The sequence below is a fragment of the Neoarius graeffei genome, chromosome 19, assembly GCF_027579695.1.
Source record: "Neoarius graeffei isolate fNeoGra1 chromosome 19, fNeoGra1.pri, whole genome shotgun sequence".
Lineage (NCBI taxonomy): Eukaryota > Metazoa > Chordata > Actinopteri > Siluriformes > Ariidae > Neoarius > Neoarius graeffei.
Genome location: NC_083587.1, coordinates 14,447,220 through 14,463,376, shown reverse-complemented (window position 1 = coordinate 14,463,376; position 16,157 = coordinate 14,447,220). Strand labels below are relative to the sequence as shown.

The 16,157-nt window shown below is 39.5% G+C and overlaps 1 protein-coding gene across 2 annotated transcripts in view; it reads right to left on the bottom strand.

Moving 5' to 3' along the window:
- Window positions 1–775: 775 nt before the first annotated feature.
- Window positions 776–16,157, bottom strand: part of chrnd (cholinergic receptor, nicotinic, delta (muscle)) — a 33,347-nt gene continuing 17,965 nt past the window's right edge. The window contains exons 8-12 of one of the 2 annotated variants that reach the window (XM_060899704.1): window positions 11,367–11,478; window positions 11,154–11,268; window positions 9,568–9,835; window positions 8,627–8,745; window positions 776–1,470 (exon numbers count right to left, since the gene is read on the bottom strand). In XM_060899704.1, coding sequence (XP_060755687.1) covers window positions 1,288–1,470; window positions 8,627–8,745; window positions 9,568–9,835; window positions 11,154–11,268; window positions 11,367–11,478 — 797 coding nt within the window. In that variant the 3' untranslated portion in view covers window positions 776–1,287. The remainder of the gene's footprint in view (window positions 1,471–8,626; window positions 8,746–9,567; window positions 9,836–11,153; window positions 11,269–11,366; window positions 11,479–16,157) is intronic. The other variant, XM_060899705.1, reaches the window with a different exon arrangement.

Sequence of the window (16,157 nt, the reverse complement as noted above, 5' to 3'; positions counted from 1 at the left end):
GAGTGAGTAGATTACTTGTCAGAAAGTTACAAGTAATTACTATTAGCTACCTAGCTGTTGACATATTCTACTTTAGTTAGCTAATTTTATTGTAGTTGGCTTAGCTAACTACATAGTTAATAAATAAATAACTGGCCCCATTCACTGCTAAAGTAATTACTTGAAACAAATTATTATTATAGTATTAAGACATTTAATTTTAAATCACACTTGGATGACCCATGTGTAGTAATATAAAAAGTATTTTTGTTCATAAAGTAGGAAAAAAATTAAATTAATGATTTGTGGTAATTAAAAACAAGATATTTAAAGAATACTTGGAATATTCAATCATAAAATAAATTGATTTCAAAAGATAGAGCAAAGAAAAACTCAGTCAGCATGAAATAACCTGGAAAATGAATGCGGGTCATTTTTGACCCATGTTGTGCATTAGAAGGGGTGTGCATATGTTTTACATCAAAGGGTTAAAACAAGTCCTGACTTCAACCCTATTGAAAGTATATGGACCGTGCTTATAAGTCGAGTCTTATATTTGCAAAGTTAATTGAACTCTACCAATTCTACCATGAAGAGTCGTGAAATATCCAACCAGAATTCTGCCAGAAGCTTGTTCATGGTAAACAAAAATGTTTTACCTAAATATTAGGTGTGCTGTATGTATAATTTTGATCCTGTGTTGATTTCAGAAAACCCAAAGAAAATTAAAACTTGTACACCAAATTCTAGTTTTTTTTTTTATTAAAGATGTATGCTGTACAATCATTCTGCCACAGAAAAAGAACAGTTCAAAGAAATTACTGAAAACCCAAATATTGCCATGACATTCATATCCAAGGTGACATTCATGTCACTGTATGTAAACTTCTGACCACAACTGTACATTAATACTTGGGTTTTTTTAAGGGTGCCAATATTTCTGGAGTTTGCTCTATATCAAGTCAGACTTATAAAAAAAAAAAAAGCTGTATGGCTCATCCGTGTGCTTTATATATCAGTAAAGGGGTCTTGTGAGAATGGAGAACATGACAACAAAACTCAAACATCTCAGCATTCCCTTCAGTTTCCTGAGCAGTAAAGCTATAAAAAGTAATTTCTGTGACTGGAATCAGAAAGTGTCTCAACAAATAGACTGTATAATCACAAAGTAAATTTCAGGTCTGTTTATTTAGCATCAATTCCCAACATACATCACATGCAGTACACGGAAAAAACTGTACTGAAATTGAATCATGCAAAAATGAAAGATAGAACCCAAGCAAAGGATTCCTGGGAGTCACCGCTGAATCATATAAAGCGTTTGTCTGCCTCTCTGTACGTGAACGAGTCACCCTCAAACGGAAGAGGAGGCGGATGGTTGTAGATTCCCGTCAGGAAGATGCACACGGTTCCGATGGTCATGATGGGAGTCACTATATAGAAACAGAGACGGTCCACCGTCCTGGCGATCCCACTCCAGTTATCCTTCTCCTGCAAATCACACAAGTCCAAAGGCATCGAGTCAAACCATATTCTGTAATGTGTCAATTGCAAAGGAGTCAACTCTTTGAGTCAAATCTTTTAGGTGAGTCTTTTAGGTATCATTAGTTGTTATAGAGCTGCGGCTACAATTATCGACAGTCCATAATTATCGACACCTTTTCAGATTTACCAATAAAAAACAATTTTATAAAGGTGAGTTTCAGTTCCAACAGTTATTATTGGTTAATTAATCAACCGGAAGACAAACCCCCCCCCATGATCTTGTCGTCTGATGACAGCTCCAGGGATGAGAATGAAAAATATTTAAAAAGTCTGAAAAAAGCCGGGGGTTTGGGGGCCACAGGCACCCAGCGGGGCCCAGGGGCAGAGCCCCGGTGGGGACCCAGGGGGCGGGAGCTAATGATTATTGGCTATTTTTTTTTTACCCCAAAACCATTAATTTTATCAGCAAAAAGTTGCAATTTATTTGGAAATAAATTCCCCTTCTTGGTGGACTACCAGGTGAAAAATGATTAATATGGTACAAGAGACTTGTTTTTAATCAATTCACATTTGATGATTGCAAAAAATCAATGCACCTTTTAATATAAACGAGCTCTACAGTATTATATTTCTGCATTTTTGCTATTCATGTCTTTGAACACTCTAATCCTTTAAAATGAAGTGCAAACCAGAAAAAAGTTCTATCATATAATTCTCTTAAGCTTCCTTCTGATGTTATCATGGTAGCAGGAGGTCTTGCATATTAAGCAGGCAACATTCAACATCACTCATCACTTCCCTTTCAACTGTTGTGTGTACTAACTAGGTTTTATCTGGACAGGATGTTGTGTAATATAATACAGATACCATATGGTCAATTTGAAGATCAAGATGGTGATTTTGAATTAAAGAACAGGCATGTACAATTGGCATTACATACTGGAAATTTTTTTAAAATCAAAAACTATAAGTTCAGCTCGGCCTAAAAAATTTGGGCAGATGCTCCCGCGCGGCACATGCCAGCAATTCCCCCCTGTCCCCCTATGAAATGAGCAATAAGTAGGAGAGTTATACATGGTATCATACCTAAAATTTTATCAGAAATATAGATATGATAATCTTTCGATTACGTTCATTATGTCTTATATTAAATATAGTTAGTTTTTTTTTCCTTTTTTATCAGACATCTAATTTATTGGGTTTGTTTACCTGACATGTTTCGACGTACAACTTCCGTCTTCCTCAGAGTGTCACCGGATGTTAATTGGTGACGCATCTTTTATCAGCTGCTGTTTCTGAAGGCGTGGCCTTCCTGTCTGGTTAGCATGTGAGAAAATACAGGATCAGGGACAAAAAGCAGCACTAAGAAACGCAATAGCTGGTATATTGAAAACGGCCAAACCACCACCCAGTAACATCACAAAACAGGAAGCCAAAGCCATGAGAACGTTAGCAAAAAATAAAGACATCACAATCCTCCCAGCAGATAAAGGCAGAACAACAGTTATTATGGACACTGATGAATATGAACGAAAAATGAATGAATTACTCAGCGACAACGCATTTGAAATATTAAAAAAAGACCCAACAGAAGACAAGAAAAAGAAACTTAAAGCACTACTAAAACCACTACTCAATGAAAATAAAATAGATAAGCAGGATTACAATCACTTAGTACCCACAGCCAATGTCATCCCCAGGATTTACGGCACACCAAAAATACATAAACCAGGAACACCATTACGCCCCATAGTAGATAGCATTGGTTCAGTCACATACAACTTATCAAAAGCACTCACCGAAATAATTAAACCATTACTAGGACTCACAGACCAACACTGCAAAAACTCAAAACATCTGGCAGAAGAACTAAAAAACATCAAAATGCAGCAAGATGAAGTTTTCATTTCACATGATGTCATATCTCTTTTCACCAGAACACCCACGGAAGCCACCATACAGATAGTACAAGACAAATTAAAAACAGACAGGACGCTCAAGAAACGTACAAACCTCACCGTACAAGACATCACTCAGCTTCTTCAATTCATCGCCACATCCACATACTTTCAGTTCAGGAATACAATCTACAGACAGAAGGAAGGTTTTGCCATGGGAGACCCACTATCAGCCATCATGTGCGGTTTTTTCATGGAGGATCTGGAGCAAAAAGCACTCACCACAATACCAGCGGAATACAGACCAACACTCTGGAAACGGTATGTGGACGACATATTGGAAAAAGTAAAGAGGGGACACACTCAACAACTCACCGACCATCTTAACACCATAGACAATACCGGCAATATAAAATTCACACATGAAGAAGAAACGGAGCAGTCAATAGCATTTTTGGATTTAAAAATACAACACACAGAAGATGGGGATATCAAAATAAAAGTACACAGAAAACCCACACACACCGACCAATATTTAAACTGGACTTCCGAACACCCCATAATGCACAAAATATCCGTAGTTAGAACATTACATGAACGCACAGCAATAATTACAGATCCACAGGACAAAGAACAGGAGGAACAACATATACAACACGCACTGAAAGCATGTCAATATCCACAATGGGCAATATCCAAAGGGGCGGAACAGGTTAAAAACAACAAAACACAAAAGAAAGAGAAAAAACAAACTAACAAACAAGAACACAGGGGAGTAGTTACATTACCATACATCAGGGGAATAACTGAACGCATTCAAAGAGTAATGAGGAAACACAATGTTAACACACCTGTCAAACCACACACAACACTCCGTCAGATCCTGGTGCATCCCAAAGACAGAATACATCCGGACAACAGATGCAACACCATATATGAGATTCCATGTAAATTATGCAATAAAACTTATATTGGGGAGACAGGAAGGAGTTTCAACACAAGAAAACATGAACATAAGAAAGAGTGCGAAAAGGAGACAGCTACAAGACAAACCCGAACAATAAAAGAAAAGGCACAACAGGAAAATTATAAGTCAGCTATAACAGATCACTGTAAAAGGGAAAATCACATTATGGACTGGGGGAATGCCAGAGTCATCCGCACAGAAGATAACAAACATCAGCGCTGGATCAGGGAGGCCATGGAGATCCGTAAGCGAAGCCCGAGGACCATCAACCGGGATGAGGGAGCATACATGCTCTCCCACACCTGGAGTGCCATCTTGCAGGGGACAAACAGACAGTAGAAGGCGTGACCGACCTGTCAAACCAGACAGGAAGGCCACGCCTTCAGAAACAGCAGCTGATAAAAGATGCGTCACCAATTAACATCCGGTGACACTCTGAGGAAGACGGAAGTTGTACGTCGAAACATGTCAGGTAAACAAACCCAATAAATTAGATGTCTGATAAAAAAGAAAAAAAAACTAACTATATAGATATGATACTATGATTCTCCCCAACATGCTACATTAGATAAGGTAACCCCATTTATAAAAGATACACACTTGTATATGACATGTATTTGATATATATATACACACACACACACACACACACACACACACACACACACCATGGCACTGATTCGTGCGATATACATTATAAATATAATGAATCATTGAACAGGCAAAATAATTTTCAACCTACCTTTGTGTTTTTTGGTGTGTATGTGAAGTTCAATAGTCCTTGCCCCTCTACTAGTGTAGTTAATCATGTCAGAACACAATGAGCAAAGTACTTTTCCTGGGACATCTATTTTTCGTATGTGATCACCGAGCTTCGTTGTGATCTCGACATTCAGTGTTCTTTCTAACCAAGCCCATCGAAAACAGTTCTTTATTCCTGCACCTTTATCAGTCTCCCTCGCTCGATCCTCTTCTTTCTTATCTCGGACTTTTGCCATTGTCGATATGCTAAAATATTCCGCCTGAATACGTGTCTTTTGGATGTTACCAATGCGTATCGTCAAACAGTGTGTACGGTCGGTGAACAGCAATTGCAAGCCACGCGTGGAGAGCATGGGCACTTGTGTTTATACACTGCACGCGATGGGATTTCCCGAAAATTCTACCGCAAATAAGTCAAACATTGTCGCAAAAGTGAATGTTAATTATGACATGTTGAAAGACTCGAGTGTGTTAACCCGGAGCCCACCAAGAATCAAGACGTTTTAAGGTGACCACAGATCGTTAACCATACCCCCCGAAAATTTCTCAACAGATTTACATCGATCTCAAAAACAATCATCAGGGGCATCGTGGCTCAGGTGCCATACCATAAATCCAGGGACTTGGGTTCGATTCTGACCCAAGGTCGTTTCCCGATCCCTCCCCGTCTCTCTCTCCCGCTCATTTCCTGTCCTGTCTCTACACTGTCCTATCCGATGGAGCACTTGCATGTGACATCACAGCCGATCCAGATTGTGTCAAACGCCATATTTCCGCCTTCTGGTTCTACTTCTACCTTTTCTTCTGGAAAACCCTACTATATACAATTCTACTACAACGGCTGCGGCTACAAGCTCTCCCTACCTGTGCACGTTTATGTTTTTTGTGTGTATTTCTGCGTGTTGTTCGTCTGTACCGGACTTCAAAATCCACTACAACCGTATGGACTTACTGGACATTGGTTCCCAGCAGAAAATGACGGTTTGTAGCGATTTCCATCGCATGCACAACATTCCGGACGAGATAGCGAGACCAGTGGGGTCTCCGTGGATTGTTATCGGAAGCAAAGCGAAGGAGGCGGCGCTGGGAGCGGAAGCAAAAGCGAGGCTGCAGAGCCGGCCTGTTGACTAAGCTCAGAAAACAGCCACTCAAATCTCCACTGCTAAGCCTCTACCTCTCCAACGCCAGATCCATGGTAAACAAGACGGACAATTTGGAATTACAGCTGGAATTACCTTATTCTATTCTATAATCGGCTGGTCAGTGCTATACTAGATACTGATATAAATACTGTTAGTACTCAATACTTAAGTGACTTACCCGTCCAATGAGGATAGTTATTTTCTTGTTTACAAGATGCCACATCTGAGTCGCTGACAAATCCTGAATTTCTGTAAAGATAACTGTCCAGAGATTTATAAGCACGCAGTGCTTCACCACTGAACAGCGAGGGAAAGTTAATGAGGTAATTATACACGTCTGGGTATTCCACCTCTGGCAGTTCAACATCCACTGACACGGTCGTGAAAACTCCGTCCGGTAAGCCATAAGGGTCACTAATCTGTAGATCGTTTATTTTAGACATACAGTATATCTAGTTATCTGTTCATTAGAAAAATGAGCCGTGTAGTCCGTCGGTTGAAATTGATCCATTCTGTACAGGAGTGCAGCAGTATTCAGCGGTGTTTTTTACCGACAAGATGGCGGCTGTGTACTTTCCGGTCACATGACTGCAAGCTCTCCATAAAGGTGAAAAAAATCTTTAAAAAAAAAATGATCATTTTGGTCTGAAAAAGTCGGAAATCCGCCAATCGGCGGAAAATTCTCATCCCTGCAGCTCGTTACCTGAGATGGAATTTTTTTTAGCACGATAAGCAATTTGATGAAAACCCGAACATTATTATTGCAGGTAAGCATGGTGGAAAGATCATGGACATGTTTTTACTGATCAAATTCACCGATATTTCGTGATCTCCTCGTCGAAACCTACTTTGTTTCTTACTCTTTCATTTGACAGTCGCCATTTTGTATCTAAACACGCATTTGAGAAGTCACGTGAGGTGTTGATAATAGTGATCACTTTCACCGGTGTCCACCATTATCGACACCCTGTGGAATTAAGTGACATTTACAACTGTTATGGGTCAGTCTTTGTGCAACATTGTTGAAATCAATGAAGTACTTTAAAAAAATAAAGGTGCTGTGATTTATAATATTTTTTCTGATTCATAACAGAATGGGATGTTTATAGAGTATTTGGCATCCGATTGCAATAAATAGAATTAGACCAGAATTAAATTCCTCGCATATAAAAAATTGCATGCTTGAAATATTCAGATTTTTCTATTCCATTCAGAAAATATATTTTTTGCAGTTTGTTGTAAATATCTACCACGTATTACGAAAATACTTAGAAAGTGGGTAGAAAGCAGAACAAAAAGATCTTCTGAAGCAGGTTCAACATTATCAGTTCATTTGTTTACAAACATTAGAATTACTTCCTCATTTACGTAAACACTGACATATATCGATATATTTACATAAAAGATATTTTGTACTAAATATAAATTTATGTAAAACACATTTTAAATAAAAAACTATGTTTTGTTAAGACCACACACCGATAATTTTTTTTTTTTTATAAATAATCATCTGGATGTCGATAATTGTGGAACAGTGTCACGTGATCCGATATGCTAAGTAATCGGGAATCAACTCTTTTTTTTTTCAGTGGAAGTTTGAGTAATTATTCATGCACAATTTACGTATTGAAAGTCTTCTACTTTTGCAATGGCCAAAAGATCGTTAAGGTGTTGATAATGCCGCCGCTCTGGTGTATTCTGGTGCAATAATGGTTATTAGAAATTTCCACCTGTTTTTGAAACACATAATCACCTGGAATTTTCCAGAAGCACAGTGTGTGATTCTCCATTATAATAATAATAATTTTAAAAAACTGCCATGAAAATGTCTTGACTTTAGCAGATGGTGGTTAGTAAATGTTTTTCTATCAGAATTAGGACCCGAAGGAGACATTTAGTTAACATTTAACTAAAGGAGTCTCCAGTGTCAGATATAAAGTTATAACTGTAAGTGTTCTGATATCTTCAGGACAGAGGAGTTTACACTGTACAGGAGGAACTAATTTGTTTCATGGAATATTAAATGTAATGATAAAAAAAAGCACAGCAAGGAATAAAACACTCTGAGACGTAACAGGAAAATAATAAAATTGATTTTAACAATATGATCCATTTTATCCAAACACATTTATTCCCTTCATAATTTTTTTAATTTCATTTTAATTACCATGTAACTCATTCAGTCTTATGTTCTATATTTTATTCAGTAAATAACAAACTTTAGAAATGTATTTTACAACATCCCTTTCTTTGAGAAATATTATTTGTCAGTATTGTATTAGTGACTGATAAATGATTAAATAAATAAAGTGCAGATTTTTTGGGTCCTACATTACTGATAACACCTCAAACGTTTACGCAACACGTCACACACCTCTGAGCACTGCTCTCACCTTGTTATAGTCGTTTTTGTCATGCATGTACTTGACGATGTAGTTGGCTCCTTCCACAGCTGGTTTCAGCTCGTTATACAGCTGATCAGTCACCTCCGAGTCACTGCTCGATTTATAGACTGCAAAGAAAAAAATCACCACAGACAAATGAGTCGAATCATCTGATGTGCATTATTAAAATCAGAGCCATGGTGGGATGATGAAACCTACAGAGACGAGGAACAGCACGGCAACAAGCAACAGCAATTCTCTCTCCATAGGAAAAAATATTTATGGATTTGATTTGTTGTTTCATGGCACCATTAAAGCCTGTTATAGAGATGAGAAACTTAAACTCAAGCTTTTGCTTCCACTTGTGTTTTTTTTTTTTAGAGGCCTCTCGCTGCAGCCTGTGGGATTGGATCCAACCATGTAAGGACAAGTACAGGATACACCCTAAACCCTAACCCTAAACCATAAACCTTGCTCCATATATATGATAAGTGCATGACATCTGTCTCCGCCCACATCCAAACTCACAGGTTGCACTGAGACAAACTTGCTTTTTTTTTTTCAATAAATTTGAAATAAAAAAAAAAAAATCAAGATAACATGACCTCTGTCCATCATAAATAATCTTTTGAGAGCCAGTTTAAATTATCTTGGGTTTTGTGTGAAATTTGTTCGATAAAACTGCTGTAAAATATTTTAAGAATGTCATTTTAACTTCAGTAAGGAGTACGTAAAATACAAATTTCTTCTTTAAGAGTTAAAAAAGTGTGAGATTTAATTTACTGTTGGTAGTCTGAGATCAGTTCAGATACAGATGGATTGTTTCACTTTATTTCTTTATCTCTAAAGAGAAACTTGGGAAACATATTATTATTAAAATGTATTTCACATTAGATATTGAGTCTTGTTTAGGATTATTGCACATTTAATAAAGTAAGCAAAAGTCTGACCCAAACAGGATGAAAAGATTCTGTTTGTATGGTGCAGTAAGCCATTGTGGTCCTGACCGGCGGTGGGCGTGGGCCTCGTGGCCAGGCCATGTCTCTCTGACTGCTTCTCAAACATCAGCTCACTCCGGGACTTCAGGCTGTAATATTCCTCAGCTTTGGCGATGTAGCCCACGGAGCTGGAGCGTCTGGGCAGCGCTCCGTCCCACCGCGGCTCGCTCTCAGCCGGACGCGACATGTGGAGGATGTGAGGAAGCGTCTCCAGGAAGAACTGAGTAACAACAGGATATTTATTTTGTTGGTTGTATATGATGTAATGTGTGTATGCCTCTGTGTAAATTAATCAATTATATTATTGTTATATACAGTATATATTCTTTAAAATATGCACATTAAAAATTCCTGCGTCTTGTGTCAATGTTGGGAGTGAAAAAAAAAAATGTAAGGAAGTTCCATTTTGATTAATAGTTACAAAGAATGATCCTTATTAAATGATTGCTGTGATAAAGAGACCCTTATGGCAGCCCTACAGTAGATAAAATGTGATAAAGTGCCCTCTAGGGTACACCTATAGTAGATAAAATGAGATAAAGTGCCCTCTAGGTGCCCTTATGGTAGATAAAATGTAAAATATAAAATGTGGTAAAGTGCCCTCGAGGGTGAACCTACAGTCGATAAAATATGATGAAGTGCCCCCTAGGGTGCCCCTCTGGTATATAAAATTGGTAACGTGCCCCTACAGAAAATAATACATGATGAAGTGCCCTCTAGGGAGCCCCTAAATTAGATAACACATGATGAAGTGCCCTCTACATACCCCTACAGTAGATAAAATGCAAAATATAAAGTGCGGTAAAGTGCCCTCTAGGGTGAACCTACAGTAGATAAAATATGATGAAGTGCCCCCTAGGATGTCCCTCTGGTATAAAAATTTGGTAACGTGCCCTCTAGGGTGCCCCTACAGAAAATAAAACATGATGAAGTGCCTTCTACTGTGTCCCTACAGTCTATGAAATGTGATAAGATGCCCTCTAGGGTACACCTATAGTAGATAAAATGAGATAAAGTGCCCTCTAGGTGCCCTTATGGTAGATTAAACATGATGGAGTGCCCTCTAGGGAGCCCCTAAATTAGATAAAACATGAAGAAGTGCCCTCTAGGATACCCCTACAGGAGATAAAATATAAAATATAAAATGTGGTAAAGTGCCCACTAAGGTGCCCCTATGGTAGATTGATGTAATAAATTGCCCTCTAGGGTGAACCTACAGTAGATAAAATGCAATACACTGCACTCTAGGGTGCCTCTATGGTATATAAAATATATTTCCCTCTAGGGTCAAACTACAGTAGAAAATGTGATGAATTGCCCTCTATGGTGCTTTTATGGTAGATAAAGCATGATGAATGTGCCCCTCTATGTGACGTGAGAAAACATGAAGTGCCCTAGTGGGTGCATAATAGGAGGTGTCCTTTTGACTGACTGATTTTTTTTATTTTTTGCCTTGCCCCTCAGGCAGGCTTTGTCTGCCCCTGAGCTGATCTGAAGGTCATGTGAATATGAAAGTAAACGGTTCTCAGGTCACTAACCTCTTTGGTCCACTCCGTCATGAAGTGTGTGCTGGGGGTCCTGAAGTGGAGGTTCAACACAATAACGCAATTCAACACCACCACAGTGACCAGAACCATGATGAACATCAGATACCTGCAAGAACCACATCCAGGTTGCCGATTCTCTCATTTTTTGACTTTATTAAAGCTGCTATAACTTTAACAACATTTCCTCAGGGTCATCTTACTCACTTAACAATCAGCGGAACAGCCATGGAGGTCTCGGGTAAACGCTGCGATATCAGGAGCAGGAACACAGACTGGGCCAAGAGCACTGAGATGGACAAAGTCATCTTCTCTCCACCTGAACAGGGTCAGAGAAAAAAACCCCATAAGTTTAATATCATTAAACGATTTAAGGAACCTGGAGGAATTTCGGTGATTAAAGGGCAAGAGCTCAAGACTAATCTGAACACCTGTGATCTCTGATCCCTCAGACGGCGCTGAATCAAGAACCATCATTCATCTATAGCTGACAGAACCACATGAGCTCGGGATTACTTTGGCAAACCTTTGTCAAGCTACAATATGGAGTTACATCCACAAACACCAGTTAAAACTTTACTGTGCAAAAAGGAATCCTTATGTTCACTGTGTCCAGAAGTGCCGTGGACTTCTCTGGGCTCGGAGGCATCTGGGATGGACCATCACACAGTGGGAATGCGTACTGTGGTCAGACGAATCAGTACTCCAGGTCTTTTTTGGAAGAAATGGACCAAAGATGAAAAGGACCATCCAGACTGTTACCAGAAACAAGTGCAAAAGCCAGGGTGTATCATGGTATGGGGTTGTGTCAGTGCCCTTGGCAAAGGTAACACACTTCTGTGATGGAGCATTAATGCACCAAAGTACACTGAGATTTTGGAGCAACTTTGCTGCCTTCAAGACGACATCTTTTCCAGGGAGATTTCAACAAGACGATGCAAAACCAAATTCTGCACATATTACAAAGGCATGGCTGTGGAAGAAGAGGGTGTGTCCCCTCTGTCCCCAATAGAGAATGTGTGCAGAATTTAGAAATTAAAAATATGATGACCCCATACTATTACACACCTTAGGACCTGTTTGCAGGAAGAATGGGACAAAATAACACCTGAAACACTACATCACTTGAGGTCTTCCGTCTCTAAACATTTTTTAAGTGTTCTGAGAAGGAAAGGGAACACTGTAAAGTGGTAAAAGTTTTACTGTAACAACTGTTTTTGAAATGTGTTGCAAGAATCAGAATTGAAATGTGTTCATTTTGAAAAGAACAACAAGAGTGCTCTGAGAGCACAATATCCCCACTGGCAGCTATATCTATGTTATAAGTAGCAATGGCAGGCCATTTTTAAATCTAGTTGTGTTCGAGGAGTGTAGCATATCAAATGCAAGAGTATGAAGTTCTGAATTCAAAACTGGTTTTATTTTACTCCTAGGTTAAATACAACATAAGTTAGAGCTGTTTGAAATTTTCAATTTTTTGAAATTTAAATTTTTCCCCCGTCAGCCTTATTTGGCCGCTTCTAGCAATATACATCCATCTTGAAAAAGTAAAGTAAAGCAAGTTCAGGAGCAATTCTTGTGCCCTAAACATCTATCAATTGCTCAGAGTTTAAAAATGACCCTTTTGCTCAAATATTTTTTATTTATTTTGAAATTGAATTGCATTATTTGCATAGTGAGATGACGTAAACTACTCAAATCAGTTTCAACAACTGAGCAATGGCATGGCCAGAACTGTTGATTGTAGGTACTTTGCTGGCCATTGTACCGAATCATTCAAACCCAACTAAAGATCATTAAGGACAATAACGATCTACATAGATTCCTTTTAAAGTATTAAATCTGTCCTCTCTGACTGTATACTTTTTTCTAAACTCGCCTAATGGGCCCCTTATTGCGTGTGATGGCACAACAAGGCAAAAGGTGGCAGCACATGTTACTTTTCAAAGGGCGGCACTCAAAAGCACCATGTATTACATGTTTCAAATCAAATGTAACTTCTTTATAACACTATGATTAACATCCATGAACCTTCTCTTTTTTTCTCGATCCTCCACAATCCAATATTTTTATTGTTTTCCACAGAAGGATACACATCTATTGACCGTGACTATAACTTCCGCTGTCTCTGGCCAGCTTCCGGTTTGACCGAAATTACCGCAAAAAGGCCCACCAGGGGTCATTATTGTTCCTGACCTCTGGTATCAATTTCGGCCAGTGTCAACCAATAGAAAGCGAGCTACAGTCTAATGTCACAGGGGTGGCACATCATCAGCTTTCGACCAAAATCCAACATGGCCGTGTCCAGCGGTTTCACTGTCAACATTCAGAAAAAACATCGCCGTGTCAAAAGTAATCAGTATTGTACAAATCTGAGTGCATATTCTGAAAATTCAGGCTTTTTCCTATAAAATCCCCAACTCTTGTGAAGCTGAATGTACTTTTTATATTAGTACACGCCGATCGAAAATTTGCAATTTACTATGTAAACGGATAGGCGCTTACCACAAGTCAAGTGCTGCTGGCATTGTGAATATAAGTGCTGAATGCACCCTCATAAAATTGTCGAAGTACAAGTTTGGTAATCAAGGGCTGTAACTCTGGTAAAATGTGACTGAATTGAACGAAATTGCAATATGCGTATTACCGACATACAGTGGTGGGCCATCAGGGCCTGCAAGGCCTTCTGTGCTGGCCTGAAAATATCTAAAAAAAATCACAGACAGACTGATTGATGTTAATTTTTTGTTTATTATTTTTATTTCATTTCATAACTATTAAATAATTCCAAATGGTCTGGCCGTTTCCTTTCCCGTGGCTGCGCTGCTGCCAGACGTGTATTTTTCACGTTGAAGCATTTTTAACCAATCACACTTCGACCATCATTTGTTGCCAGGCAAATAAATCTGCCTGGAGGCCAGTACAATCAGTTCTGCTGGCCTGTCTGTGTCATAGACTGTAGATTCAAGTTAGCGAGCCCAGAACCAGTCGTATTAGGCCGTCTCTGATGAGCCCCAACAGCCCATTGCAGGCGTATATGCTCTGATTGGCTCAAAGCATGCATAAGGAAACGTCATTGTATCCTCACCATTTGATTGGGTAGATTTCCACTGGAGTTGCGATGACGCGAATGCTACAAAAAGTCATTGAGTGCTAGTCAACTTAGCAATTTTTTAACTGCATTAACGAGCTTCAATTTTTAATAGTTAAATAATATAAATATCTGTTTTATCAACCCAAAATGGCCGAAGGAGGGGGAGAAGTTGATATAGTGGCAAATTTATTGTCACAACCATTTTCCCGGAACTGTCTCCCACGGGTGGCACCAACACGTTGGCAGTACACATCCAGAGTGGTCAATACAGTCTTTGAAAAGAGAGACGCTCTAAAGGAACTGTTTGATCACATTCTGGATAATCATGACGAGTTTGATGAGGAGTCTGTGTGAGCTGCTGATGGATTTAAAGCACGTCTGGATGATTTTGAGTTTTGTTTCTTGCTTCACACCTTTAATGGCATTTTCGAGTATTCAGACGTGCTCTTTTCAATACTGCAAGACAAAAAACTGGATGTACAGTTTTGTCTGGCAAGGGTGAAGGAGTTCTGTGAAGGAGTTGAGCGAGAGAGGAGCAGATACAATGACATCTACGAGGCCACTGAACACACCGCAGGTGCTCCGAGCGCACGAAGAGGCCCAGCGCAAGATCCTCGCGCGCACTGCCACCAACTCCATGGCAGGATTCTGGATAACATTATTTGCCAGACACAGAGCAGATTTCAAGACCACGAAAAACTGTTGTTTGCCACTCTCCTCAACCCCCAGAAGTTTAAAGACTACCAGAAGGATTTCCCACATACAGCCTTCTCCAGCTTGACACAGAGTCACGGAACACTTTTCGACCTTTCCCGGTTAAGAACAGAACTGACCATCATGTATGGCATGGATGATTTCGCCGGAAAATCCCCCACTGATCTGCTTGACTTTCTTCAGCAGAAACAGCTGAGTGAGAGCATGGGGCAGCTGTACAAACTGGTGTGTTTGGCTGTGACCATCCCCGTATCCACTGCTTCTGTCAAACGGACATTTTCAGCCCTCAAGAGAATCAAAACATATGCGAGAAACATGACAGGACAGGCTTGACTGTCTGCATTGGCCTCGATGGCCATCGAACGGGACATTTTGATGGGACTGAAAAGAACAAACGACTTCTACGACAGAGTTATTGATGTTTTCTTGAGGAAAGAAAGGAGGATGGATTTTCAGTTCAGATAATCTCTGTATTGGTGAGTGATGTCATTTACTTCGCCTATACTGACTGACCTCATTCGCATACATGCGCACAAGGTCTCATAAGGCACATAAACACACACATCGATAAAATAAAATGTTGCTATTTTGCGAACACATCGATAAAATAAAATGTTGCTATTTTGCGAAATAACATTGCAATATGAGGTTGTTATTGATGTTTTTATGAATGTCGCAGCTGTAGCTGCAGTAGAAGTTTTATAGGCATTATTGAGGGGTGGATTTAATTCAGACAGAGCAGTACTGAAGGCCCATGTGTGAAATGCACGGCCCGCCACTGCCGACATATAACAATGAATCCTGTCTTTGTGACATTCCTCCAAAAATTGTGAGAGCAGTTGATTTCAGAAGGCGAGTACCCTTCCTGGGATGGACGGACAGACGGACATCGCCACAACATAATCCCCCTTCGGGCCTTTTGGACAGCGGGGGATAATAAAATTCATGAAGTAAAACATCAAATAATGTGCTGCTGTATTTTTTTTGTGCAATACAGGTCAAAGATTATTTACAAATCACTGTTTTCAGTTTTAATTTAAATTTCAACACACCGTCCCAACCCCAGCACAGTGGTGTAGTGGTTAGTGCTGTCACCTCACAGCAAGAAGGTCTGGGTTCAAGCCCCATGGCCGGCGAGGGCCTTTCTGTGCGTAGTTTGCATGTTCTCCCCGTGTCCGTGTGGGTTTCCT